Raw genomic sequence first — 24,417 nt, 5'->3', positions numbered from 1 at the left:
GCTCTGAAGCCGGGCTGAGGAGGAGCAGAAAAACCGCCGCCGTCATGGCCCGTGTCGTCGCCACCGGCCGCCGCCCGCAGTGCAGCGTGCCCTGCCTGAGCCGCCGCCAGCTGCCCGTGCGGGCGCAATGAGCGGCCGCACCGCCGGATCCGCCGCCGCTTCAGCGCCGCACTGAGCAGCAGCGTCAGCGAGCAGCGAGGCCGCCCGGCCGCCTCACCCCCCCTCCGCGCGCCGCGGATTCCGCCGCCACCACCGGATCCTATTGCGACTGGTGACCGCATCGCCTCCTCTCGGCGGTACCCCGAGATCCCTCCGCCGGGGAAAAAAAATAGTCCCGTTGCCTGCCGCCTCCCTCAGAGGCGAGGGGGAAGGAGAGGAACGGGGAGGGGGGAAGGAAGAGAAGGAAGAAAAAGAAGAGCAGGAAAGACAAAGAGATAAAGCAAATAAAAGGAGAGAAACTCGGCGGCGGCGGGATCGGAGGAGCCGGGCCGCGAGCCTCCGCCCCATGTGACTGGCGCCCGGGGTGGGGGCAGCGAGGCCCAGCGAACCCCCCTCGCTCGGGAGCGGCGCCGGGGGGAGGCGGCTCTCGGACCCACCGGCGCGGCCGGGAAGGATGGTCGTGTGAGGAGCGGGCGGCGTGAGGAGGAGCAGGAGGAAGCGAGAGAAGAAGAAGCAGCAGCCGCCGGGCGACAGAGACCGAGAGGGGAGGGGGCTTCCCCGGGGGGGGGAAGGGGGGGTCCCGGCGTTTCATGTGGCGTGTCCCACCCGTCTCCTGCAGCTGAGCGAGCGAGGGAGCGGCAGGCGGGCCCGCCGGGGCGAGGCGGAGGGCGAAGGCAGGAAGAGGAGAGAGGTGATCGCCGTTGGGGCAGAGCGGGAGAGACCATGTCCGGGCGGCCCAGGACCACCTCCTTCGCGGAGAGCTGCAAGCCGGTGCAGCAGCCCTCGGCCTTCGGCAGCATGAAAGTCAGCCGTGAGTATCCTGTCCCCCTCGGGTGGGGGGGTGAGGGCCGGGGAGGCTGCCCCCGCCCTTCGCCCGGGCGGGGAGCGGCGAAGGGAGCCCGGCCCCAGCCCCGGCCTCGGCAGCTCCTTTCTCTCCCCTTCTCCCCCCCCCCCCCCCCCCATTAACCTTGAATAGGCGCACGCCGCCGCTCCGTTCGGGGCCTGCTGGACGGAAAATCCCGGTGGGTTTGTCCTCGTCCTCAGCTCCTGGTCGATGCCAGCGGCCTCTGGCTCACTAAAAAGCCATTTTTCCCCCCTTTGTGAAACGGATTGGGAGCTCCCTAGCCTGTATTTCCTTTTCTTTCCCCCCCTCCTCCCACCGAAAGGAGGAAACGAATTGCGGGCACACAGGTATGACCGTGACATTCACGTTCATTATGTGTTTTTTTGAGGTTTTTAAGCACTCCTGGCTGTGAAGGGGAGAGAGCATGGAAGGTTTTTCCATGCACCCGTAGATCGGGTGTGAGCACCTTTTAGTCCAGCCCATTAAAAAAAAAAAAAAAAAAAGAAAAAAAAAAAGGAGGGGGAGGGGAGCTTACAAAAGGTGTCTCTAATATCCTCCAGGCTCTGGTAAAATGCTCGGAAGAAGGCATAAGAAAATGCTTATTTTGAAATAACTACTCCATGAACTCACATGTCAAGCGTGGCATTCCTTTTCCAATTTTCTGATCAGAGGAATATTTTTAAGAATAAGGCCTGTGCTGTATTCTTCACAGACATGTCAGAAATGGTGCTTAATGTGTGCCCATTCTTCGTATTCTATCCATTTGGGTTAGCTGTTTTATGTGAATTGAAAATATGAATTAAACCTGAACAAATGTACACGGCTGATACAAAAAGGCCCGGTTCTGAGTTGCTGTAGATCAGCTATGTGCTTATCATATGGAATTTCTTTAGTCCCAATTTGAATATGTTCGTATTAAGAAGTGAATTGTTCTTCCAGATTCATACGAACAGTGCAGTTTTTGGAAATATTTCCTTTTTTTTCTTAAGGAAATGCAGGATGACATCTTTATAGGACCGGGAATGCTCAGTATGCATTCCCGTTCAATTGATCTGTTTGATATTCGTGTAAAGCCACACCTGACACGGCTCTGGGGGTGCATGCCCGCATCCATCGCAGGGGCTTGTGTGTTTCATGCCAAAGCACTGGGAGGTGGTGAGCTTTTTGACAGATGAGAAATTTTGATAGGTGTTTTTGGGTTTTTTTGCACCGAAATGTCTTCCGCTGTGGTTGAAGCCTTGAGGAGAGCATTTGGCTCAGGGGCTGGAGTCCAGCTTGTATCTGCATGGTCAGTGTGCCAGCAGCGCTCCAAAGACCATGGGTGCATTTAACCCATGTTAGCAGCACGACAGTGGGGGTTTGATCAGGTCCAGCATTAGTATTTGCTAAGGATTATTGATCTGTACGGAGGAGAACAGTGGGTGACTCCATTTTAATTAACTGGCTTACTTTATGTGCCTGTGGAATGGAAAGCAGGTCTCGTTGATCAGTATTTCTGCAGGTGGCTGTCTAAACCGAGCGAGACTTCAACCTGTCATCCTCAGCAACTAAATTTGTCTTATTCAGGCTCTACTGCTTGGTTCTTGAAAGGTCATTGATGCTCCTTTCCCGTTTGTTTGAGGTCAAAGACTGGACAGATGCTTGCCTGTGAAGAGGGTGCTAACTGATGCAGACTAACAAGTTTGCAAATATGATTCAATCGCAAGTGTAGAACGCGGAGGGAGAAACAAAGGCCGTAACATAAAGCGCATGCACTTGTGATAACCCCCCCAGTCGCTCGAGTCATGTGCTCCTGGTCCTTCTGCTGTCTGGAAAAAAAATGTCAGAACAAAGCAAGAGAACCACATTCAAGGATTCTGTGGGAAGTACAGTTTCTATTTTCAGTTAATCCAGCCATGTAAGACAGCCTGGGAAGTTAACTTTTTTTTTCTTTTTTTTTTTTTTTTTTTCCTTTTTTTTTTTTTTTCGTTTCTTTATAAGTGAGAAAAATTCCAGGGTGTCAAAAAAGGTTTTATTTTTCTGGTTAGCCGAGTCTTGGTAACATCTTATCACATGATGTAGCAAGCTGTGTATTTCCAGTGTGGAGTGCCTGTGCGGTGAACAGAGTTAGGTCGGCTCTTTCATTTTGATATATGTTTATAGGCTGATACTTAGTTACATTCTGAGTCAGTTTGAGTAAAAGCTGGGACAAAGGAGTCCTTGTGAGGAAGGTGAAAATTGATGGATTGGTATCTTCTGAGTGTCTGGGGCATCTTGAGTGCCTCTGTCTTGGCGTGGGTCTTTTAGAAGCAAAACTTGACTTGTTTGATGTCAGCCTTTTTGCTCTCATTTGTAAGGAGGGGTGAAATCAAATGATGAAGTCACTCTTGCTCTGATGTGTCTTGAGGACTGCAACAGTTACCTAGGAAGGATAGATCGAAGGGATGAGAAAAGGATTAATGAAATATTGGAGGAGGGTTCATTGTTCCTTGTGTTTCCTGGGAGGAGCAGAACTAGAACCATGCTGTGATTGCTCTTCTACTCAAGGTATATGGGGAGGAAAGAGTGAGCAAGGATTTTTCATCTCTTTGCTGTGCAGTTGATTAGATTGAATTTATGATACTTTGTTCTCAGAAGTTGGTAACTGAATGAAGCCTTGAATGGACGGATAGGAGATCACCACCAGCTGCTGCTCCTTTGGCTGTTGGGAAAGATGACTTTCCATGCACGTGGCTCTCTTTGCTCTGTCAGGGATGTTACAAGGGTTTTAACATCTCTGCAACAGTAGGAACCCTGTGGCCTTCACGTGTCTCTTTCAAACCATACATCTGGCTTCTGAAATCTGACTATTTTTATTTCTCTGTTTATATTTTGGTGGTTGTGAGATCACTCAATACTATGGATTTCTACATTGAAATAATTCTCACGTAGGGTATTCTTTGTGCTGGTCTGTGTTGCTGTGTTTGTAGGCTTTCCCTGAACAACAACAAAAAACCACCCCGTGTGTACTCTTTGTGTTAAACCTGTCCCTCAAAAGGAGGGAGCTAAGCTTCCAGTTTTCCACTTGCTGATACTATCAACCTGCTCATTATAGTATGAGAAGAGATAGGAGCTTGAAGTTTTCTTTAGTTCTTCACCTGGTTGCTCTTGCACTGCTTAGGGATGTACCTTTTTTTTTTTTTCCCAAATGGGATAAAAATAATCCTGAAATATAAAGGGTAATCATGCAACACGTGACCAAAAGTGTTAGTATAAAAATAGAAGTCTCAAAGTTTGCAGTTTGAGGATTTTCATCTAATGACTGTAGAATTGATTTTTTTTTTTCTTCTCTGAGCGGCTGGGAAATAAGTGTTTCAAGTAACACCAAGTCCTTGCAGACAGCTGTACTTCTTGTAACTGTAGCCAATTGTCTTGATGGTCTGTAGTAAATAATATCTTGGCTAACACTTGCCATGAAGAGTTTTTTGCTCCATGTGTGACTGACATGGGTCTGTAATTGGTTGTGCGGGATTTGTCAACTTGGAGGGTGAGCAAGGCAATTTTATTTGCTTTAGCTAATTCTGATGTTGACCACATACTCTCGGTTGCAAAATCTAAAGGACAATCTTGTAATAATTCATTTTGCACTCTGTGGAAGAATGTTACAGTGGTGCCAAACTTGGGGTTTGTTGAAGTTTTTCTTTTCTTCTTAGATTCACTGGGTTTTTTCTGTATTGTAAAATCTCCTGAAAGTACAATAGCTTGGTAAGCCTATATTGCTGTGCATTGTTCACACAGGGTGTGATGGCTCTTTAAAAGTGGTTCATGAAGGAATAAAGTCTGTGGGTTTGTTGCTCTTTTAGCAGCTATTCCACAAGCCACTACATAAAAGTGACTGCTCTTTAGGTAGCAGTGGTGTCTAGGTGACAGTTTTGTTGAATGCTGTGTGGTGTCCAGGCAGGTGTGTGGGAAGAGCCTTGGAAAAGGCACCCTGGGCGCCTTCAGCCAGAAGGAATGAGTGGGGCTGTTGAAACTGGCAAAAGGATTGAGATAAAACCACCTGGTGTTTCCCAACACACTTAGGGTAGGGCCCTCCCTATTGCTTTGATAGCAGTTTCTGCCTAATTGGTTTCTGAAACTGAAAGCCGCCCATCCTGCTCTCCTTGCTGGAGAGAGGGAAATCACTCCCTTCCAGAAGCCTGCTGAGCCTTCTGTGTCTGGCCCTCGCTGTCCCTAGCCCTGTCCAGCTTTCCTCATCCCTAGACTGGAAAAAAAAAATGCACTGAGGAGGTCAGCTAATGAACACGTGTGCCTGAGTGGAAAGTGTTTCATGTTGCAGTGCCCCAAAGTTGTGCCTTGCAGTCTGAAAAGGAATAGAACTGTCTGCTGTACTTAATGCTGATGCTGACAGGCTCTTTCCTTTTTTTTTTATACCATTAGCTAGTTGAGCATTCCTTTTCTGTTCTGCACATTTTCTCTTCCCTACACTGCTTCTTGGAGGTGATCCCCTCTTGTATTACCTCTTGATTCACCTTCTGTATTTCCTAGCAATGTTGTTCACCTGTTTACATAGCTGTGGCTTATGGAGTGTGTCCCTTGCCTGGATGCATCCTGGTTCTGGAAGCTGTTGTATCACTTCATCTGTTAACTTGATAGGGCCTTGTAGGTGTCACAGGCAGTGGCAGGAAGATGAGAAAAGCTGAAGAGCACCCCTCAGCCTGAAGAGTTTCCCTCTATTGCCCCAAGGGAGTTCTTGAATTTTCTTGTATTCTATCTTTAAGAGCTGTTTTAGATAAAATATAAAGGAATTTTCCAATATTGGTGTTCAGTTTATTCATCACAGATCTTCACAATGATACAAATCTGTGGGATATTGGCTGTTGCTGGTCCCTCACGCCATGCTCTCTTAAGCTGGATGGATGGGTGAAGAAGATTCTGAAAGTCTAGAGGGTACCTGTGTACAAAAAGCCTGCAGTTAAAGCTTTGTGCTGCAATCAGCTGGAGCATTTTCTGAAATGAATTAATGCTAAACTCCTTGGTTATTTGAACATCATAGCTGGGAGAGCACTTGAAGCCTCTTGGTTCAAGCTGTTGGAGTATTTTTGTTTTAAATGACTGAGTCAGGTTTTAAATTGCAAAGTCTGTTACCTCTAAATTTCCAGAAATTTCTGTGGACAAATTAAAACTTGAATGTTTTTTTCTGGAGTTCTTTCCCTTTTGATTTTGTTAAAAAAAATTAAAAATTAACTTTACTCTGAGGACTTTTAGTCACCCATAGCTAGTGTGGGAAGTGCTAAAGTGGCTGTCTCCTGCAGCAGCAGTATGGCTGGTGGAGTTACTTGGCTGCTTTCTGAATTTAATGAGCATCAGCCTGGAGCAGCCTTGAAAGACAAACAAAACTTTTAAACTCAAGCAACTAGGAAAAGGAGATTTTTGAGAGTTTGAATGCCTCACAGAATACCTAAATCCATGTGAAATTCAAACATTTTTCATTTCAGAACTTCTTTCAGAAAGCTGCACAAATAGGTTTTCTTTTATTTATGTATGTTGAAAATAAATGCCAATTACAACATTTACAATGGGACAAGAAAAGATACTCTTTGAGCCGTAAAGGCTCAAAACCCACAGTGTGCTGTACAGGTCAGACTCCCTTTCTTCAGATGCAAAAGCAGAAACCCCCTTGTCACTTCTCATCCCATGGAGATTGTTTCCAAAGTGCTGCATGCTGCCATTGTGGGAGGTGGAAGTTTGGAGACATAATGGTCTGTGCCACTTGATACTTTTTTGAATTGATTTAAAATGTAACTACTTGAGTGCACTGTAGCAGTCTGATCTCGAGGTCAGAAAGGTGTGAGGTGTGGCAGCAAGGTGCAGGTCTGTGAGAAATGGCTACAGCATCATAGATGTTCTCAGACAAGGGTTCCTGGTCAATGCTGCTGTATCTCATCAAACAGAAGCCTAAAATAATTCTTGTCCTGAAGCTTTTGCAAACTGGATTTGCATGACAACGATTTGCTTTCACCACCTCTTGGGAATCCTTCCTGTCCCCACAGGTAATAGCTTGCCATGCCATAGAGAGAGGGTTGTCACTGAGGTGTTTCCCATGAAAACGGTGCATGTTTGACTCAATCCTATATCCAATAGGTGTTGCTGTGTGAGGTTTTGTCAGGGCAGTAGGAGAGGGGAGATGATGGTGTTTCAAGAGAAATCTATGTCGGACACCTTTCTAAAAGCAGTCCTGTATCACTCTCTGCAAACTGTCAAAAATGTGGATGCCCAGAAGTCATACTGCTGTGCCTCTAAAAGAAGTGGACAGTGATTTTTCTTGTATGTTCAGTGCTATCAAAGAATCTTTTCATTAGGTGCTCTTGCCATAGATGACTTGTCTGTTGTTGAGAAAAGGAAATAAAGCAAAGCAGTTCACTCTGTACTTTTATCTCTTGCAGACGGGAAGTAGATCTAAGCATTTAAGGCAATTTGTGTTCTCACCTAGTCTGTCTTATAATGGAAGAAAGGAAGGTGGTAAGATAGCTTGGCAATGTCAAGAACTCAGGGCTTTTTTTTTTCTTTTAAACAAAAGCCATACAGCAACAGCTCCTTCTGAAGGGATGGCTCCAGTCCTTGCCAGGAGCTTTGCTGTGTCTCTGTAGCAGGGACTGTTTTTTCTGGCTTGGCCTCATCAGTGCCAGTGCTTCCTGCACAGGTGAAAGTGGGCTGCCAGTTAACTTCTGCGTTGATGAATTTCAGGATGATTTCCTAGGGTTTCTGTGTGGGTGATACAGAGTCAGGTTACCTGAGGGATCAGTGCTGTGGGGCTGCAGTGGGCCTTGGTGCCTGCCATAGAAAATTCACTTTAGCTTGCACAGAAGTGAGAATGCACAACAAAGAAAAATACAGCTTTATAACTTTGTAGTATGTCTGAATAGGGCTGAGAGTCTCTTTCTTTGAAGGGTATAATGACCAATGTAGCATTGGTGAAAAATATTTTTGTGTCTGAAAAATGTCTGTTAGACTTGACATATCACAGGAATGTTTAGTGATACAGTTACATTGCCTGACCTGTCTTCTCAGGCAGTTGGACTGCATTGGAGAAACGTTTTAGTAGTCCAGGTGCCTGACAGTAGATGATCATAATGAGAGACCTGCTGATCAAAAGGAAAAGGATGGGTATTTCTCATTGATGCCACTGGATAAGCAATGCTGAGGAGGGTATATGGGACTTAGAAATACTGGCTCTGCACTGTGCTGTTGTATGTGCATGAGGATAAAAGTTTGAGTGCAGCTGCAAAAATTGCCAGTCTTTTGGATCAGAGCACTTAGAAGGAGAAAAGTTGGGTGTTGGCTCTAAAGTTATAACCAGGAGAAAACACCAGCTGAATTTTTCCAACCAAGGCAGACTTCTTAGAGCCACATCATCTCTTTTGACTTTTTTAATAGGAATATAATTCTTGTCAGATACAAGCCCTGTAGTTCATAGTAATATCTTTTGCCAGGAATGCAGGCAATTGTTTAATTTTCAGACAGGCCAAGAATATGTTTTGCAGAAAGATAAACTGTGACTGTTGCTGCAGAGAAGAATTTGATTTTTCTTGCTGTGTAGAAAGAAGAAAACTATTTAGTCACAGTAGATAGTGCCAATCTGTTTTTTTTTTTGATTCACACCCTCCTGTAAACATTTACATTAAGCATACAATGCTATTTGTACCCCATCTCATCTGCTTAGTTGTTTTAGGTGTCTATTTTAAAAAAGTAGTACAATGAATTGACCTGTGTGAGTGGGTTTCCTAGAGGGAGAAAGGGGTCACACATTTGTCAGCCTAAATAAACAGAATATTTGGCTGTTGGCCAGGTAAATGTGAATCACTTGGTGCAGATCTGTATGCCCATGAGTGAAGCCCATGGCCATAAATGTATTTCCTCAATTTGTGGGGCTCAGTATCAGCATCAGAACAAATGTTTTGTGCCTTGCTTGGAGAACTAAAGCTTTCTGGCAGGGCAATGTCTCTGCAGGTGAGTAGATGGAATGTTTTATTTTCTTTATGTATACAATTGCTCAATGGAAACCTAAAGAAGCGGAAAATGGTGTTGTTCTTGAGAAGAATGTGTCTGTTGACCATTTCACTTCTACTCTTGCCATCTTGTGATTGTGTGTACTGCCTTGGGAGCCACGGGTATGTATAGTCATGCACCACAGCAGCTGCAAGTTAATGGTTTTTCCTTTGTTCCTCAAAGAATAGAACCTTCCTAATAAAATTCCAGTTTTAGAGACTTAGGAATAGATTGACCAATATGTTTTAGTAACCACAATGGATCTCAGAGCTGATCTGAGTCTTGGGGAAATGTTTTAGAGGCCTGTGGAAAGCTAGGTGTTTTTTTTCTCTTTGTGTGGGTTTTCTACTGGAGCATCTATTGAATGTACTGGAGACAAAAGCACAAGGTTTGCCTGGAGCAGGAGAACTTTACTGTTTTAGAAATTGTGGGCCCAAACTTCAGATGATACTGGTCAGTGAGACAGCAGGGAGAGCTTTAATTGCAACTCCCCAAAAAAAGTTACTGTCAATTTTAGATTGAGCTGAACTTCAAACTCGCTCTTCTGTGATTGGTGCTGTGGGCAGGAGTTGGTTTGCGATTGTGTGTAGGTTCTTATTTAGGTGACACGGGGATGGCAGTTGAGTTTGAGGGACTTCCCATGTGCCCGAGTGGAGCTCACCTGCAGGAATGTCTGAGTGTCATTTAGGCAATCAGAGCGTGTTTCAGAATTGTGTTGGGCTTAATGGAAGATCTTCTTAGGGGATCTACAAGTCTCTTCTATTGTACGATAGATTCAACTTCAGTGGACTGAAGCTTCCCTTCAGCTAGAGTAGCTGGCTCTGAGTGTCCATGAAAACTGACAGGGTTCAGGCATGACAAGTGCCACGGGATTTCTGACAGCAAAAGAAGGGCAGCTGTTTTCCCAGGTGGCACATTTGAAATGCCTGTGGGATTTTGGCGACAGGTAGAGGTATTCATGAGGCAACAGGTAAAATTTTCTGTTTGGTGTCAATGCCTTGGCTTTAAGCAATAGCTTATGAATTTATTTTTTTTCCTAATAACTTGGGTTATTTTTTTCAATGGTAATATTTGAGCAGTTCATGACTGACTGTAAATATTAATTATAGTGGGCCAACTCTAAAAGGAATTAGTGCAGAAATATTTATGCTGTATCCATAACTTTTAATAATCATGATATTTCAGAAATATTTACTGAAACAATGACACTGCCTGCATTTCAAAATATGTGGTGAAAGCTTAATTTTTATTGTGGCATAATTGCAGAATGTAAATTTTTTCTAGTGTTAGTTTAAAGCATACGGTATCTACATATGCCTTTTATGTTTTTTAGTTTATTCAGCCATTGTGGGGTGGGGCTTTTCATTGATTTTTGTCCTTTTTTCTTTTAAGTGAAGAGTAAGTGGAATGATGAAGGAGTTCCTGGCAGTCTGTTTCAAAATCAGTAGATTCTAACTGAAAAAAGTCATGTTAAACTGTCCTCCAGCAGCTCCTTTTCTTCTATTACTTTTTCCTTGTATTTCAGTATAGAGAGGCACACACATAAGCATGGTCAGAAATCTAATATGGAGGAGCAGCCCTCATCTAGTCCGTTACAGGTACACCTCACACCCTTCAGACTTGAGATATGCTGGTGGCGGGGGAAAAAAAACTCCCAAAGCCAAGGCTGCTAGGGGTGGCATCTCTGTCTGGGGTGCAAAATATTTTTCTGGGAAATATGAGGAAGAAGTGTATGGAAAACATATCAGTAGCCTATTAAATTGTAGAACTGATGCAGGGTGTTTATGAAGTAAGGAGAACAAAACGTTGCTGGGTAGGATACCTTTCTCAAAGACTGCTGTACATGTTTGCTTTGAGACTACAGATGTAAGGTTTTATGACTGTATTTGAAAGCTCTGTGATTTCTATGTATAGTGGAGAATAAAGGCAAATATTTCTGAAAATTCAGGTACTGTCCAGGATTTTGTCAGGAAAAGTGGTTAATAAAGGAAAAGGGAATTTGTCTGTAGATGAAGAGGAATAATTAGCTTTCATCTGACACTGAAGAGAGCGGATGGTCCTGAACTCTTGGAGATTTGTTGGTTGAAATCCATTGAATTTCTCTGGACATCTCTTGTGCTGTTTAACTTTGATTTCTTGTTTTGTCTGTGTTAATACAAAGCCATCTCATACTTAGGAAACATCCAGTGAGTCAAATAGCAGTTATTTGACCGTTTTTGTTTTCTGCAACTTCTTCAACCCTAACTTGATGGTGTTCTGTGTGTGGAAACAGCTTTGCAGATACATATATTACTGGTTTTTGTGCTTAGATGGAAAGTAAGTCATGAAACATTAAATATACAACTACCTCAAAGTACCTTTCCCCCATTTTAAAATGAAGATACAAAGAGCTAGTGCAATAATTCTAGTATTCTACTAGCTTTGTCAATTATATCTGGAATGTTCTCCCTTGTGAAATGTACCTCTTTGGATGTCTGGGGGTAGACAATAGAGTGTTACTCTTCAAATGTGAAAAATGGAATGAAACTACAGGGACATTATTGGAAGTTGGGCAGTCTGACTTGAGAGTTGGTGTTCCGACTGAAGGTTCAAGAGTGTATTTTTCTCTGTAGGACACAGAAAAGTAGGCTGGTGCAGTTACGAATTGCTTTTGCTTCAACTTGGCATAGATTTAAGAAAAAGAATACTTCTTTGTGCTACTGGCATAAATAGCTGTAAGCCTCCAGAAGTTGTTAAAAAATGCCCTTTAAAAAAAAAAAAGGTGCTCTTCAGATTCTTACAAAGTGACCCATCCCTTGGATGTTCTTTGAAGAAAAGGATGTGTAGACCACATCAATGAAACCTCTTAAAAGGAGATCAGCCATGGATCGTGCTGGTAAATGGAGTCAGCTATGTGGCATGAAAGTGCTTGTTTAAGAACACATCATCCACTACAACCTTCAGATGTCTACTTTTATGGAATACTCTTTATTTTTTTCTCCAGTAATTTTGTTGCTGCATCATTTTAATTTCTTTGGCTTTATACAGCTGAGAGCTCCTAGTTCCCTTAAACTGGTGTTGGATGTGAGCAACAACATGCAGTGCTGGAGAACTGTGTGATTTATTGTTAGGTGAAATTACTGAATGTGCTTGAAATAGATGGCATTATATATGTGTACATAATTCAAGGCAAATGTCTATATTCATACCTCCTGTTAATGGCATGGATGTTATTCTTCTGGGTGTTTCCTTAATGCAGCTGTCAAAGACAGGAAACTGGATTAGGCAGTGCCTTAATCTGTCCCAGTGTGTCTGTCCTTACAAGTGACATCTCTTTATGTTGTATATGCTCACTTTCACAGTGTTAACTATTTTATGTATCATGGGAGAAAATATGACTTTGGTTTATCTAAGAACGAGTCTGCAGCCATTATAAAATAAATGTTCTTTGAAGTAAGGATTTGTGTCAAACCAGAAGGATGTGTGCAGGACTTCTGCTGTTTTGTTTAGTGTAGTAGTAATGGTTCTTTGTAAGTGGTGTAAGTAAAATTTCTACACTTGTGGATTGCTCCTAAGATGAAGGAGCACATATTCAAAATTCCCTTAACCAAGTGGTACCCTAAGTAGGATGAAATGTAGGAGGGGCTGATGTCATCTGTTATTTTTCAGTAAGGTTTGACTGTGCAGGTTTGACTGTGCTGATAACAGGTTTGGGGGTAACTGGGACAGTAGGAGTTGTGCAGAGAAGATTCTGGAGTCAGATATTTGCACAGTGGCCGTGAGGCAACCAATACTGGAGAACCAGCAAATCTTTCACTGTATGTATTGATGGCAATGTCATGTAAAATTCATGGAGTTAGCCTTCCCATTTCTTGGCATGCTAGTGAGCTAAAGTACAGCACCTGGTTTTGGTATTGTGCTGGGAGAAGAATAGTTGCAGGCAAGGGAAAATGGTCAGAGGTCTAAAAAAAGTGCTTTAGGGGAAAACTGAAAACACTTTGGACAGTTTTTCTTTTTTTAGAGGAGGCGGAAGGGAGATTTCTTTTGATAATGTTCTTTCAATACATAAAAGATAGCTGGAAAGAAAAGACAAAGCTGTTGTCTTCCCTACTGGAGATGAAACTATTTGTGAGCTTAAATTGTAGCAAACGCTTATTAATCTAGTTGAGTCAACTCTTAAGAATAGGAGCACTGGAATAGATTAGGAAGGCTGTCAGATTCCCAGTAGTGCCTGTTTGAAAAGATGCTTGCCAGGTAGTTTATATATAGAAGTTGGGAGAGGTTTTAATTAAGACAGCCTGTAGTCCCTTATGGTATTACTTTGTGTCATTCCAGTTATATCTGCATGGTCTTGGGATGAATTTCAGTTACAGCACACTGATCTTCTTGCTTCTCCCCTTGGGATGAGGTAGCCTTGTGTTACTGGCAGCATGCTGGCAGTTAGTGGATGTGGGGATAAGGATTTGTGAAACTGGTCACAGCTTTAACACTTAAAAGCAAGGTAGATTGTCTTAGAGAGGTCGTCTAGTCCAGTCCCCCTGCAGTGAGCAGGGGCATCTTCAGTCACATCAGGTTGCTCAGAGTCCTGTCCAAACTGACTTTGGAAGTTTCTAGAAATGGGCACCCACCACCTTTCTGTTCCAGTGTTTCACCACCCTCATTGTAAAAAAAAAAAAAAAAAAAACTTTCTAATATCTAGACTCATAGAGCTTCCTTGGTGTTGGAGTTGAGGTAAATGTATTGTATTTGGAAAAGCAGTTGGGGAGTATTTTTAGTTGGGGGTTTAAATCTGCCCTGAATTTCATTTTTTTTTTGTACAAGTGTTGTTCAAATGAAAGCTCGCTCTTTGGTAGTCCTGCACTGCAGTTGAGAACCACAGACTTTCTGTGGGGGATTTCTAGATCTTGCTTCATCTGGGTCCTGAGAAAGGCAATGCTTTCCTTCGATTTTTCTTCCTGTGGTTCTTGCTTCAACACAAAAGAATTTAGCACAAGTCAAGAGCTGCTCAGAGCTTCAGGCAGAGACCAGGACCAAACTGCACTGCCTGCATAGGTACCAAGCGTATGCTGGGGGTGTCTATCTACTCCAGACAACTTAAAGTGTATTGCTTTGGTGTATAATGCTAGTGCAAGAAGAATATTCATCCATTAATATATAACTACTGTCTATTCACAGCAGATGCTTTAGTTTTAATTTAATAAAGGGACAGGTGTTTGAAGATTGTGTATAGAAACCAGATGTTGCATAGAACATGACCCACGTTCCTGGTCTTGTACATTTGTGGAGTGTAGATAGTTGTTATATTATTTTTGTTTCATTAGTTCAAAATTGAGAGATTTGAAGAGGATCTTAAAGTGTCACCTTTCGTCACTTAATTATCTAAACTTTTTAGGGATTTTAATTGACTTCATTGTAGCTTTCTGGCAAGTAAGATGGATGTGTGAAACTGTTAAGTCTACAGTTGTCACATGAGAAACTATAAAGATACTTAAGAGCAGAAAGGATCATCTCTACCAGTACATGGTTTCCCATTTGATGCATAAACTGACTACAACTAAACAAATTCTTTTTCTGTGCTTCTCAAAGCTATAGTCTTATTTTGTACACATGTGAAGTTACTGTGAAAGGTTAGAATCCTGAACTGTAAATATAACTGAATTGTAAAATTCAGTTGAGTCCTTGCTTCCATATTCCCTGTGATTTTGAATATGAAAAAGTTGATAGATCTCAAATTAGTGTTTTTTTCCTTTTATTCTGCTCAAATAAAAGAGAAGAAATGATAACTCACTAACCTTATGCCAGAGTCCACCTAAGGTACAGTAGTAGTCCTAAATGCCTTGAATTTTTTCCATTTGAAATCTTTGGCCGACGGAAGGATTAGAAGGTTGGCTGTAGGTGAGGCTCTTGCTGGAGATGGTTGTACCTCATGTCTAGGCAGTGCTTGGCTTGAGGCTGTGCTTCAGTGTTTCATCTGACTTCAACATGCACAAAATAGTCCCATCTCTTAGATGGCTTAGGCTGCCGGGGCCTACAGCGCTTTTTTTGTCTGCAGCTGTCATCATCTAAATGATGGAAGAGTTTATGACTTGTGTATTGTGGAAAACTTGTTCCCCTTCCCTGTTGATAGCTGTGAGAGACTGGGTCTGACATTCTTCAGCTTCAGTGCTGTGACAGCAACAAGAAGTCAACAAAATAACCTGGCCCCAAGGAAAGAAGTAAGGTAGAGCCTAGCCAAGTGGTCTTCTTGGGTTATGGAAACCATTCAGATTGAGTTTTCTGAAAATGAGGCTTCAAAGTAAAAAACAACAATAAAATTAAAGGCTTAAATCCTCTCTCTTCCCTGAACTTGGTTGTGAGTTGGGGATGCATTAGATGAGTATGAGGCAGTTGGTGAGCTAATTGAAATTCTAAGTTAATGCAGTTCTTATCATAAAAGTACCTTTCTCATGAAGACGAAACTCCTCCCCTTCCATATTTATAAAATACTAGTAACTTGTCTTCGTGTTTAGTCTCCTCTGGCTTAAATAGCCACGTGTCACTTTCTTGGTCCTTTACATTTGTTCTACTCGGTATCTGTTGAAATTGCAGGAAACCAGAACTCTTGAATGGAGTTTTCTGGAAAATGTTGATTTTAATGTTTGCAGTGCCAGAGTTTAGCTGATATACTCCCAAGAAGGGTATTTTTTAATGAGTTTCAGTTCTGTGCAAATCTCTTTTACAAATACAAGAATGGTTTTTTTTGAGGGAAAAGAGTAAGTGGAACAGCAAGCTTAAAAATGGGTCTGGTTTAAAGAATGCAGCAATGCACCTTTGATTTAAATAAAGAAAGCAGTGAGAATTTCAAGTTTCATATCCTTCCAATGTCTTAAATACGTTTTTTGAACAGAACTTTTTGGATACTGTCTTGGTACCTTTTTAGAGATGGTGGTAGAAGCATATGTAAGTGGGCTAAGTTTCTAGATTTGGACTAAAATTGATGTGCAGATCAGTGGATCCAACTGGGAAGTTTTTAATTAAGCATGCTAATTAAGTCATGTGGTGTACCCAAAAGCAGTGCTTTATTACAGGGGAGAATGGTTTTCTTGGCAGCGAATGAAGGAGAAATACTTTGTTGAGCCACTCTTCTAACTCCTGCCAGTGGGAAGAAAATATGGAGTCTTAAGTCAGTCAAGAAAATTTGAGTACAGGAGCAAAATTGATCCTCTTATTTTGCTTCATTTTGCCTTTTTCTGTTTTTTAACAGCCTTTAATATGGGGCAGATTGTTACTTTTGCCAATATGAGCAGGGATACTTCAGTGACTATGAATCCAGGTGTCTCAGAAACAGCATGCTGTGGAGAGCCCATGTGCTGAAAGGCTGGATGAGGCTCTGCACAGGGATGCTGGTGGGAGTGGGACAGGTGAGCAGTGAAGCTGTCAGGGTGATAAGGGATTGTGGTGGGTGTTCTGCAGTGGAGACAGGGAAATGAGCAGAGCTGGAGTTGCTGCAGCTCAGGATAATGTGGAGAGCTAAACACCCACCTGCTTACTTGGACTTCACAAAAGAGGATGTTCAGTCTGAAGCACGAGCTCGCGTATCGGGAAAGGCAAATCAGGAAGTGAAACTGATGAACTTTGTCTTAACTTTAGCAAAAGAGTCAGATGTAAATGGTATTTTTTCCTTTGTAAGTACTATGAGGGCAGAGTTAGCAAACATTAATTACTACTTTTACTTCCCTCAAGTACACTGCCTGTGTAGAAATAACACCATTGACGTTACAAAAGGATGTATTTTCTGCTGAAATGTCTCTATTTTCTGTTCTCCCCACCCAATGGAAAAGATTTTTTTATAATGTCTTTCCTCAAGAAAAATTATGTGTCTTCAAGATCTGAGACTCATATACTTGAGTAAGTATGTACCCAGGGCTATACAATATAGCATCCTTCAATAAGAAGTTGCTGGACTTGAGAACCTAAAAGATATTTTTTTACTTTTCCAATTACTGTAAGATATATAAGAGAAGTTAAAGCTGATAAGTTTTCATTATTTTATAACGCTAGCAACATAAACTCAAAAAACCAATGTCAGATGTGCTGAGGGGACGTTCTGGCATATATGGAGACGCCCTTTGTTGTGGCTTGAAGAGAAAAGCCTTGGTTGCTCTTGTCTAAGAACAATTGTTTGCCTTCATCCAGACCACTAAAGTGGCTGGAATAAAGCTAAAGTGAATAAATAGAAACATTCTAATCTAGTTATTCATGAACATGTATGAAATGTTTCTTTGTGGCTAGCAGTAACTAGAGCAGCCATGTAGCTTTATCAGATGTTGAATTGTCTTGACTTGTATTGAGTTCAGAAATTTCATATACCAGCAGACTTGTTTTCCAGTTTTCTGTTTAGGATTTGAGACCTGTACAAAAAAGCATTTTGTCTGTCCTATAACATCAATTTTCTCCTGGTTTGGTTGTTTTTTTTCTTTTTTTAAATAAATAAAATAAACTCTAACCTGTATTGAATTTGTCTGATTTGTTCAACTTTTCTGCCATTCTTGAAGAGGCATTAATATTTTTTGCCATTGCCTCTAGCATGTTAGGAATGCTCACAGATAGTTTAGGGGAATCCCCTTGTCATTTTCAAGTCCATAACTATCAATGTTCTGGTTGTTATCCAAGTTAGGGACTCAGAGAGTATTATGCAAGGAACATATATCACTTAAATCTAAGTTGCTTTTCACTGTCGCTGTTTGTGCAGCCTGGTTTGAACTTGGATTATTTGACATTTAGAGGGGAGTTGGTTGTAGTGTCTGATATGAGAGAATGGGCTGACTGCTACTGCATGTTCAAATGTAGTGGAAACCAGGTTGATTTAAAAGTTCTGTAGGCATGCTTTACCTTCGGAATCTTAGGGTGTTACAGTTAATTTTCTGTGGAATTCCTGAGTTAAATGGGGTTATACTGTTAGAACAGCCTTCTGTACACCACCAGTGTGACAGCTTAGACCTTTAAATTCAGTGTTCAGAGTATTTACATACAAGTTCAATGTATAGGAGAAAAATGGGGGAGAATACTTAAAAGTCATCATTAAGTTTTGATTTTTGATTGGTTGGTTTTTGGAAAGTACGTGTCAGGTTTTGTGGAGAACATTGTTATCACAATTGTAAGCCTTATAAATGAAGGCATTTAGATAAACTTACTGGAGTTCTATTTTAAACAAAGTTTTACTTTTCCATCCATTTTTTTCTTTAGTAGTTTTTTGCTTGGTTGGTTTTGTTTTTTTCATCTTGTTAGCAATAAATTTTTAAGTGCCTCTTCTTGCTTTTAGTGAAACAATATATTCTAGATGTGCATAGAAGAGTTCTTTCTCTGATCTTCTTGACCTGTTTTCTCAAAGGATTTTGTGAAGGGAAAAAAAATTGAAACCAAAACTGGTTTTGGTCAGAATGCCTCACCTATTTCCACTTACTGTTCTCACATCCCTGACCTACTAACAGCAAAACCTTTTCTAGAAAGCTTTTTTTATTTAAGGCATTAGGCAAAAATCTTGGCCAAGTTAAGATTGTTAGTGTTCAATGTGGTTTGATTGTGAAAATTGTTTTCTAATGCTTCTGCAGGTAAGGAGGTTCAGTATAATATATGCCCAGACAAGAGCAACAGAAATTAATTTTGGCAGGGTCTTAACTCTAATCAAGTAGTAAAACATCAGTACAGTTTGTGCTGTTTCCAAGCATAGGTAGCCTTGATGAGCTTTTGTTTGGATCATGACTCACTAAACTTTTCTCTATTTCAAGTTCTGTTGGACTTGTATAAAAGTGCAGGCAAAGTGTCTGCTTATCATGTTTTGTTTATTTTAATGCAGGGTTGAGATGTGCCAGTTTTTTTTTTTTTATTATGTATTTTTTCCTTCTCTCTGTTGACTCTTCCTGCCATGGTGCTTTTGTACTGAAGAACATTTTGGCCAAACTCATGGTTGCTGGTTTTGTTGTGGTTTTTCATTCTCCAAGTGGCGTTTCTTAAATGGATAAGCACAGCTTCAGAGGAATCATTACAGGGAATTTCTGTTGCTGTGTTCCTTTGGTAATGTGGAGTGTGTTGTCCTTCGATGGCTGAGCTCAGTGCCTCAGCCAGTGTGGTGACAGTGGTGGTGTTGCTGGAACTGACACCTGCCTCTGATCCTACAGGATGCCACCAGCTCTGGAGCACTGGGTACAACTACCATGAGCACACTGACCTTTTGCTGTAAATATCCCTGTTCCATGAAAATAACATGCTTTTTTGTTCCTGTAGAGTAGTCCAGAGTTGTGTGCACTTTGTTTGTAGCAGATAAAAAAAACCTGAGATACATAAAAATGAAGCACCAGTTTAATATATTCTTTGAGGATGTTTCCACTCTCTTGGTTGTTGTGAAGCTTCAAGACTGCAGGCAGTGAAATTAATTGTATTTGCAAAGTAATCACTTGGTCATTTGAAGTAGCTTGATCACTGCAGGGTTGAGAAGAAGTTTGCTCAACTCTTGGCAGAGCCCTGCAAAAACTTCCATGAAGCCTGGCAAGTCATGTCTTCTGGTTATGAGGTGTCAGCCTCTTCCAGTGCTGTCATATATAGTTTATAACTGGTTGTAAACAGCCTTGAACTTCTCAACTCTGGCTTAAAGGCTTCTGGTTTGTTGTGGGTTTTTATATATATATAGGGTTGCTTTTTTTTTGTTTGTTTTGGGAAAACCAACATGCTTAGCCTTTTTGATGCAGAACCATCTGGTTTACTTCACCAAACCTGCAGGTGTAATCTGAGGTGCTGAGGCATTTAAGTTGCTGCATATATCTGAGGGTGATGTTCCACCTTGTAGTGAGGCCATAAAATAACCACAGTTACTATGAAGATGAGAAATTTTGCATTTGAATTTTGTGTGTGGCCAACTGTGGCTCTCCTTGGTTTCCTCTGACTGCTAGTGCATTTCCTGCTGGTGGCTCCAGAAAGAGAAATTGAGGTAATTTGCCTATGTCGCTTTAAAATGTGAATTCAACTTAAATGATCATCTACACTCTAAGAACGAAACTGTTTATTTTGGCCTAATTTTGCAAGTATGCTTTGTTTTTTATTTGCTGACAAACTGGGCTCTCAATCTGATTTCTATGTAAAAACTTGTAGCCAAAGAAATAAAACCTCTTAATATTATTGGTTGATATTTGAAAAAAAAAAAATCCGAGCTTTTAGATAAACATTTTATTCTTTGAGTAATTTCCAGTAAGAGCTAGCTAACTGCTTGATCTTGGTTGGAAGCAGTACAGAGCACACGTCCCTCTGCCTCCAAATCTTGGCCTTCATGTTTCCTTGTGTGTTCAAACTCTTTGTTTTGCCTTCACACTTCTCCCAGTATACACCCAAATTAGAGTTGTTGTTTCTGGCTGTGATTCAGGGCTCAGAATTTACTGTTTTCCAGAAAAAAAAATTACATGTTTCTACACAGAATTCCTTGAAATATAATCTGGCTGCAGTCCATTGTTCTGAATATGAGGCTAAAACTGTACTTAAATAAAAATGTCTGCCTTCAAAATTTCCTATTTTCCTCTTTTCCCAAAGGCAGTAGAGCTAGATTGCCATAACAAGCATTCTTCATTGTGATACAATATTACTGGAAAAAACCCAGTGATTCCGAGAGTCAGTGTTCATCTATAGGATAATAGATTTTTGTTTGATACATTGGTGTCTGGAGTGATGGCCATAATCACTGTTCCGAGGGTTGAAGGGTTTCATGTCTTTCAGTGTAACTCAGGAAGAATGCAAATATATTTGAACTTCATAAACTTTCCTAAACAACCATGATGCTGGGATCTCTGGCTCATGTGAAATATTAGGCTTTTTGTGTCATCTCAGAGGACTTAATTACTTTCATATTTATAATGTATATCCACTTTAAAAATCTCAGAACATGCAATGTGCTTAGGGAAAGCCATTGCTAATTTGTTGAGGCAACACTAGATTATTTACACAGCAGAGTTGGTTGAATCCTTGCTTTAATGGTAAAAAATGCCATACACTTAAATGTCTGAAATAAGAAATTTTTTTTTGTTCAAACTTTAAAAATATATTCAGTATGTTTAGCTTGTCATTAGGAAGCTTTATTCCAGGAAGAAGCATAGTGAGTTTCTGTTACTTTGGAATATTGAAATAATGGTGCACTGAATTTTCTGCTATGGAGAGTTGTGAAGTATGTATTTATTACTTTTTAAGAGTTGTTTCTTATGTTGTGGTAAGAGCTCTAAAGATGTCACCTTTGGATTTACCAGGGTATTAAACAATTTTCTTTGAGCCTCTGCATGGCAACTACACACCAAATCTAGTTGTTGATAAAATCTTGACTTCCATTCAAGTTCCTGCTTCGTCAGCTCTGTCTCGTGATTTAACTCCCTGTATGTGGAAGTGTGAGATCCAAAAAAGGTAAAATACATGCTTCTTTCCACATGCAAAGGGTTGTCCTATGACACGATGAGTCTTCAATGCAAAACTTGATTTTCCTCTTTAGGATTGCTGTAGAGTAGCTGCAAGCCTTTGCAGGGCACTTGAGTCACATTGTTGCTCATTGCCATGGAGCTGGTGGAAATGTGCTCTCTCGTGGCAGAGGTCAGTGTTACTTCACTGTGGTAGTACATGCTTTGAAGCTGAAGGAATTGATAAAAGCTGGAAGCTGTGTAGACACCAAACACTTTACTCGTAAGTTGTGGAAATCCATGTCTTCTGAAGAGGCTCTGGTCTCGTGTTTCTATTTTTTTCATACAACTGTGCTTTACTTCAGCAGTGACAATGTCATTTCATTGCAGTCAAGCTCTTGCTACAGGCAGAGGAAAAGTTGTTGGACTTAGAGATGTTTAGTCTAAACTAGCTGTTCCTGAATTTGGGTCACCAAATGGATTGATCTGTGGTTGGCAGGGTGCTGTGTGCTCCAGCTCCAGTAAATCTCTGCATGGTTCCAAATGTTTTTACCTTGTGATAATCATGGGAATTATCCAGTGTTTTGCCTGAGTTTGTGGTGGTGTGGTAGCTTTTTATGTTTTTTAGCTTGATTTGATGTTATAGATGGGCAGTGTTGAAGTCTTCAGCTTCCCTGGCTGAGTGTGAGCATTTCTGATGAGCAAAAAGACAGCAAGGTTTTCTGAGATGCCGTTTTGTATGGCATTTCATCCTTTCATTCCATGTGGTGTACTTTTTATATTGGTTTTACAGATATGGTTTAACAAATATGGGATGTATATGATGTGTCTTATCCTAAACTCGAGGTATACCAAAGCTGTTAAAATGATAGTTTCTAGAGTTAAAAAAAGGTTAGGTGTTATGCTCTTTTTGACTTAAAACTGCAACATGTTGGGTAAAATGGTGTCTTTATTTAAAAGCAGGTTCCTCTTCTGGTTTATAATTTTTTCCCTCCATCTGTTCACATGTGCATCTGTAAAACAGAAGATGCAATTTTACTCTTTTTGGGATGTTGAGGTTCCTGGTCCCTTGTTTTTACAGTTCATGTTCTGCAGCCAGCAGTCTTGTACGTTGTCTTCAGCTAATGGAAAAACTGTTGGTGGAGAAACCTACATCTATTCTTTTTCTCAGATCCTTAATGATGTGATGTGCCATGTATAGCAGGTTTTTTTGGTAGAAGTCTTAGATATGATATAGGTTGATGACTGTTTCAGCAAAGACTGTGTTTTGAAGAAGCAATGAGGAGTTCTTTAATGATGTGTTTATGAAATGAGTAGTTCTTCTGATCTGTGTAGACAATGTTCTGCTCAACTATTAGGTTGTATCTTTTAACTGTGATTATAAAGCCAACCTTTTCCTTGTTGAGGAGATAAAGCAGTTGCATTGACCTTGGCTGATCAGGTCAAGGTATATTTAAAGGTGAGTTGTGTATACCTAATTTGAAATGAGAATATCTGTGTGTAATGTATCTTACTTTAATCTTACCTAATTTACTCTTTTCTCAGCCCTGTGTAGATAAGACCTTGGGATGTTTTTTGTATTATGATTTACTAGTTCAGGCAGCTGGTTATGTTGTTAATACAGAGCAGGAAGCAAATACTTATTGCATGGGTACCTCACAAGGTGAAGTATCCAGAATTTAGGCATTCAGAGTAAATTATGCAACATATACAGAGTTCTTCAAGTCATCGAGTTGGACAAAATGAGTGTGGTAAATCAAACTATTAGGTCTGATGAGATAAGACATCAGGCTTCAGTGTGTGTTTTTATTAGAAATTGAAGACCAGCAAAGAACAAAGGTATTACCAGGTGTCCTCATAAGCTAATTTCCCCCCCTAAACACCGACATATTTTTTACTTTTTTTTCTTTTTTTTTTCTTTTTTTTTTTTCTTTCTTTCTCTTTTTTCTTCTGTCTTCAAATCCCCACGGAGGTGGGGAGAGGGCACTTTGACACCAATGAACCGACATTCAGCTGTAAGTGGAGCTGTAGCTGCCTTGAGTTGACCCTGACTGGTGACGTTATCATGTGTGAGTGAGCTCATAGGCACCACCACGCACTTCTAAGAATGTGCCACTGAGGAGTCATTCATAGTTCACAGTCCTCTCTGTTGAATTTCACATCCTCCTACAAAATGTTTACAGGCAGAAGCAGCAGGGTAAGCAGACAGAAATAGAAAACCAAATTGTCAGTTCTGTAGACCTTGAACACTTTGAAACATGTTGGCTTAGCTTTTGTATGCTTAAAGCAGAAATCTGTTCCAAATGTAAAGGTTAGGAAATTACTTGTCCTGCTTGCTGTCCTCTTGATTAGGAGAAATTGACTTTTTTCTGAGATTTTTTTTGCTAAAGATTCCCTTGTCTCACTTAGAGCTATTTCCCATTTAGTGATCTGTTCAGCTAGAGCATGTGTGAATGCTAATTTCCTAGGCTGTGTGTAGGTTGGTTCCTGCCTGTCTCTGAAGTATTTCTCCCAGAAAACCTTGAGCACATGTGGGTTGGTGGCTTTGCTGTTGAAATCTGTTAGGTGGCAGTAGAATTAAGAAAATGAAAGTAGTCAGTGCTCAGCATTTTGGAATTCTCCATAGGGTGTAGAATTGAGGTAGGTTGGTTAAGTATTTCTTTAGTGTAGATGGGTCTGCTTGAAGTCTGTTTTGCTTTGTTGCAAAAAAAAAAAAAAAAAAAATTAAAAACCAATGATTACCACTTTAGAGATGATGGTTTGGAAATAAGCTCTCATGTTAGAGTTACATTTATTTATAACCTCAGATGGTTTTGTAATATTTTTATCTGTTGCTACTTTTATTATGGCCTGTAATGCATAGATGTAGGTAGCAATTGGTGGCAGGGGTATCCACTGGTGTAAAAAAATACATCTGGCTTGCAGTTATAATTCAGTTTGCAGTCTGAATATCTACTTCATACACAAACAGGTGCAAACATGGAGTGACTGTACTGCCAAAGACATAGCTCTCACTATTACAAG

General features: G+C 40.9%; 1 protein-coding gene across 2 annotated transcripts in view; it reads left to right on the top strand.

Annotated features, from left to right (window-relative positions):
• Positions 1–882: 882 nt before the first annotated feature.
• Positions 883–24,417, top strand: part of GSK3B (glycogen synthase kinase 3 beta) — a 147,046-nt gene continuing 123,511 nt past the window's right edge. For both annotated transcript variants that reach the window (XM_066175301.1, XM_066175300.1), the window contains exon 1: positions 883–970. In XM_066175301.1, coding sequence (XP_066031398.1) covers positions 883–970 — 88 coding nt within the window. The remainder of the gene's footprint in view (positions 971–24,417) is intronic.

This window comes from Chamaea fasciata, unplaced genomic scaffold, assembly GCF_029207755.1.
Source record: "Chamaea fasciata isolate MVZ Bird 193981 ecotype frontalis unplaced genomic scaffold, bChaFas1.0.hap1 SCAF_2, whole genome shotgun sequence".
In the NCBI taxonomy this organism is placed as follows: domain Eukaryota; kingdom Metazoa; phylum Chordata; class Aves; order Passeriformes; family Sylviidae; genus Chamaea; species Chamaea fasciata.
Note: the sequence above shows the minus strand (reverse complement) of the source record. Positions and strands in the feature narration are given on the sequence as shown.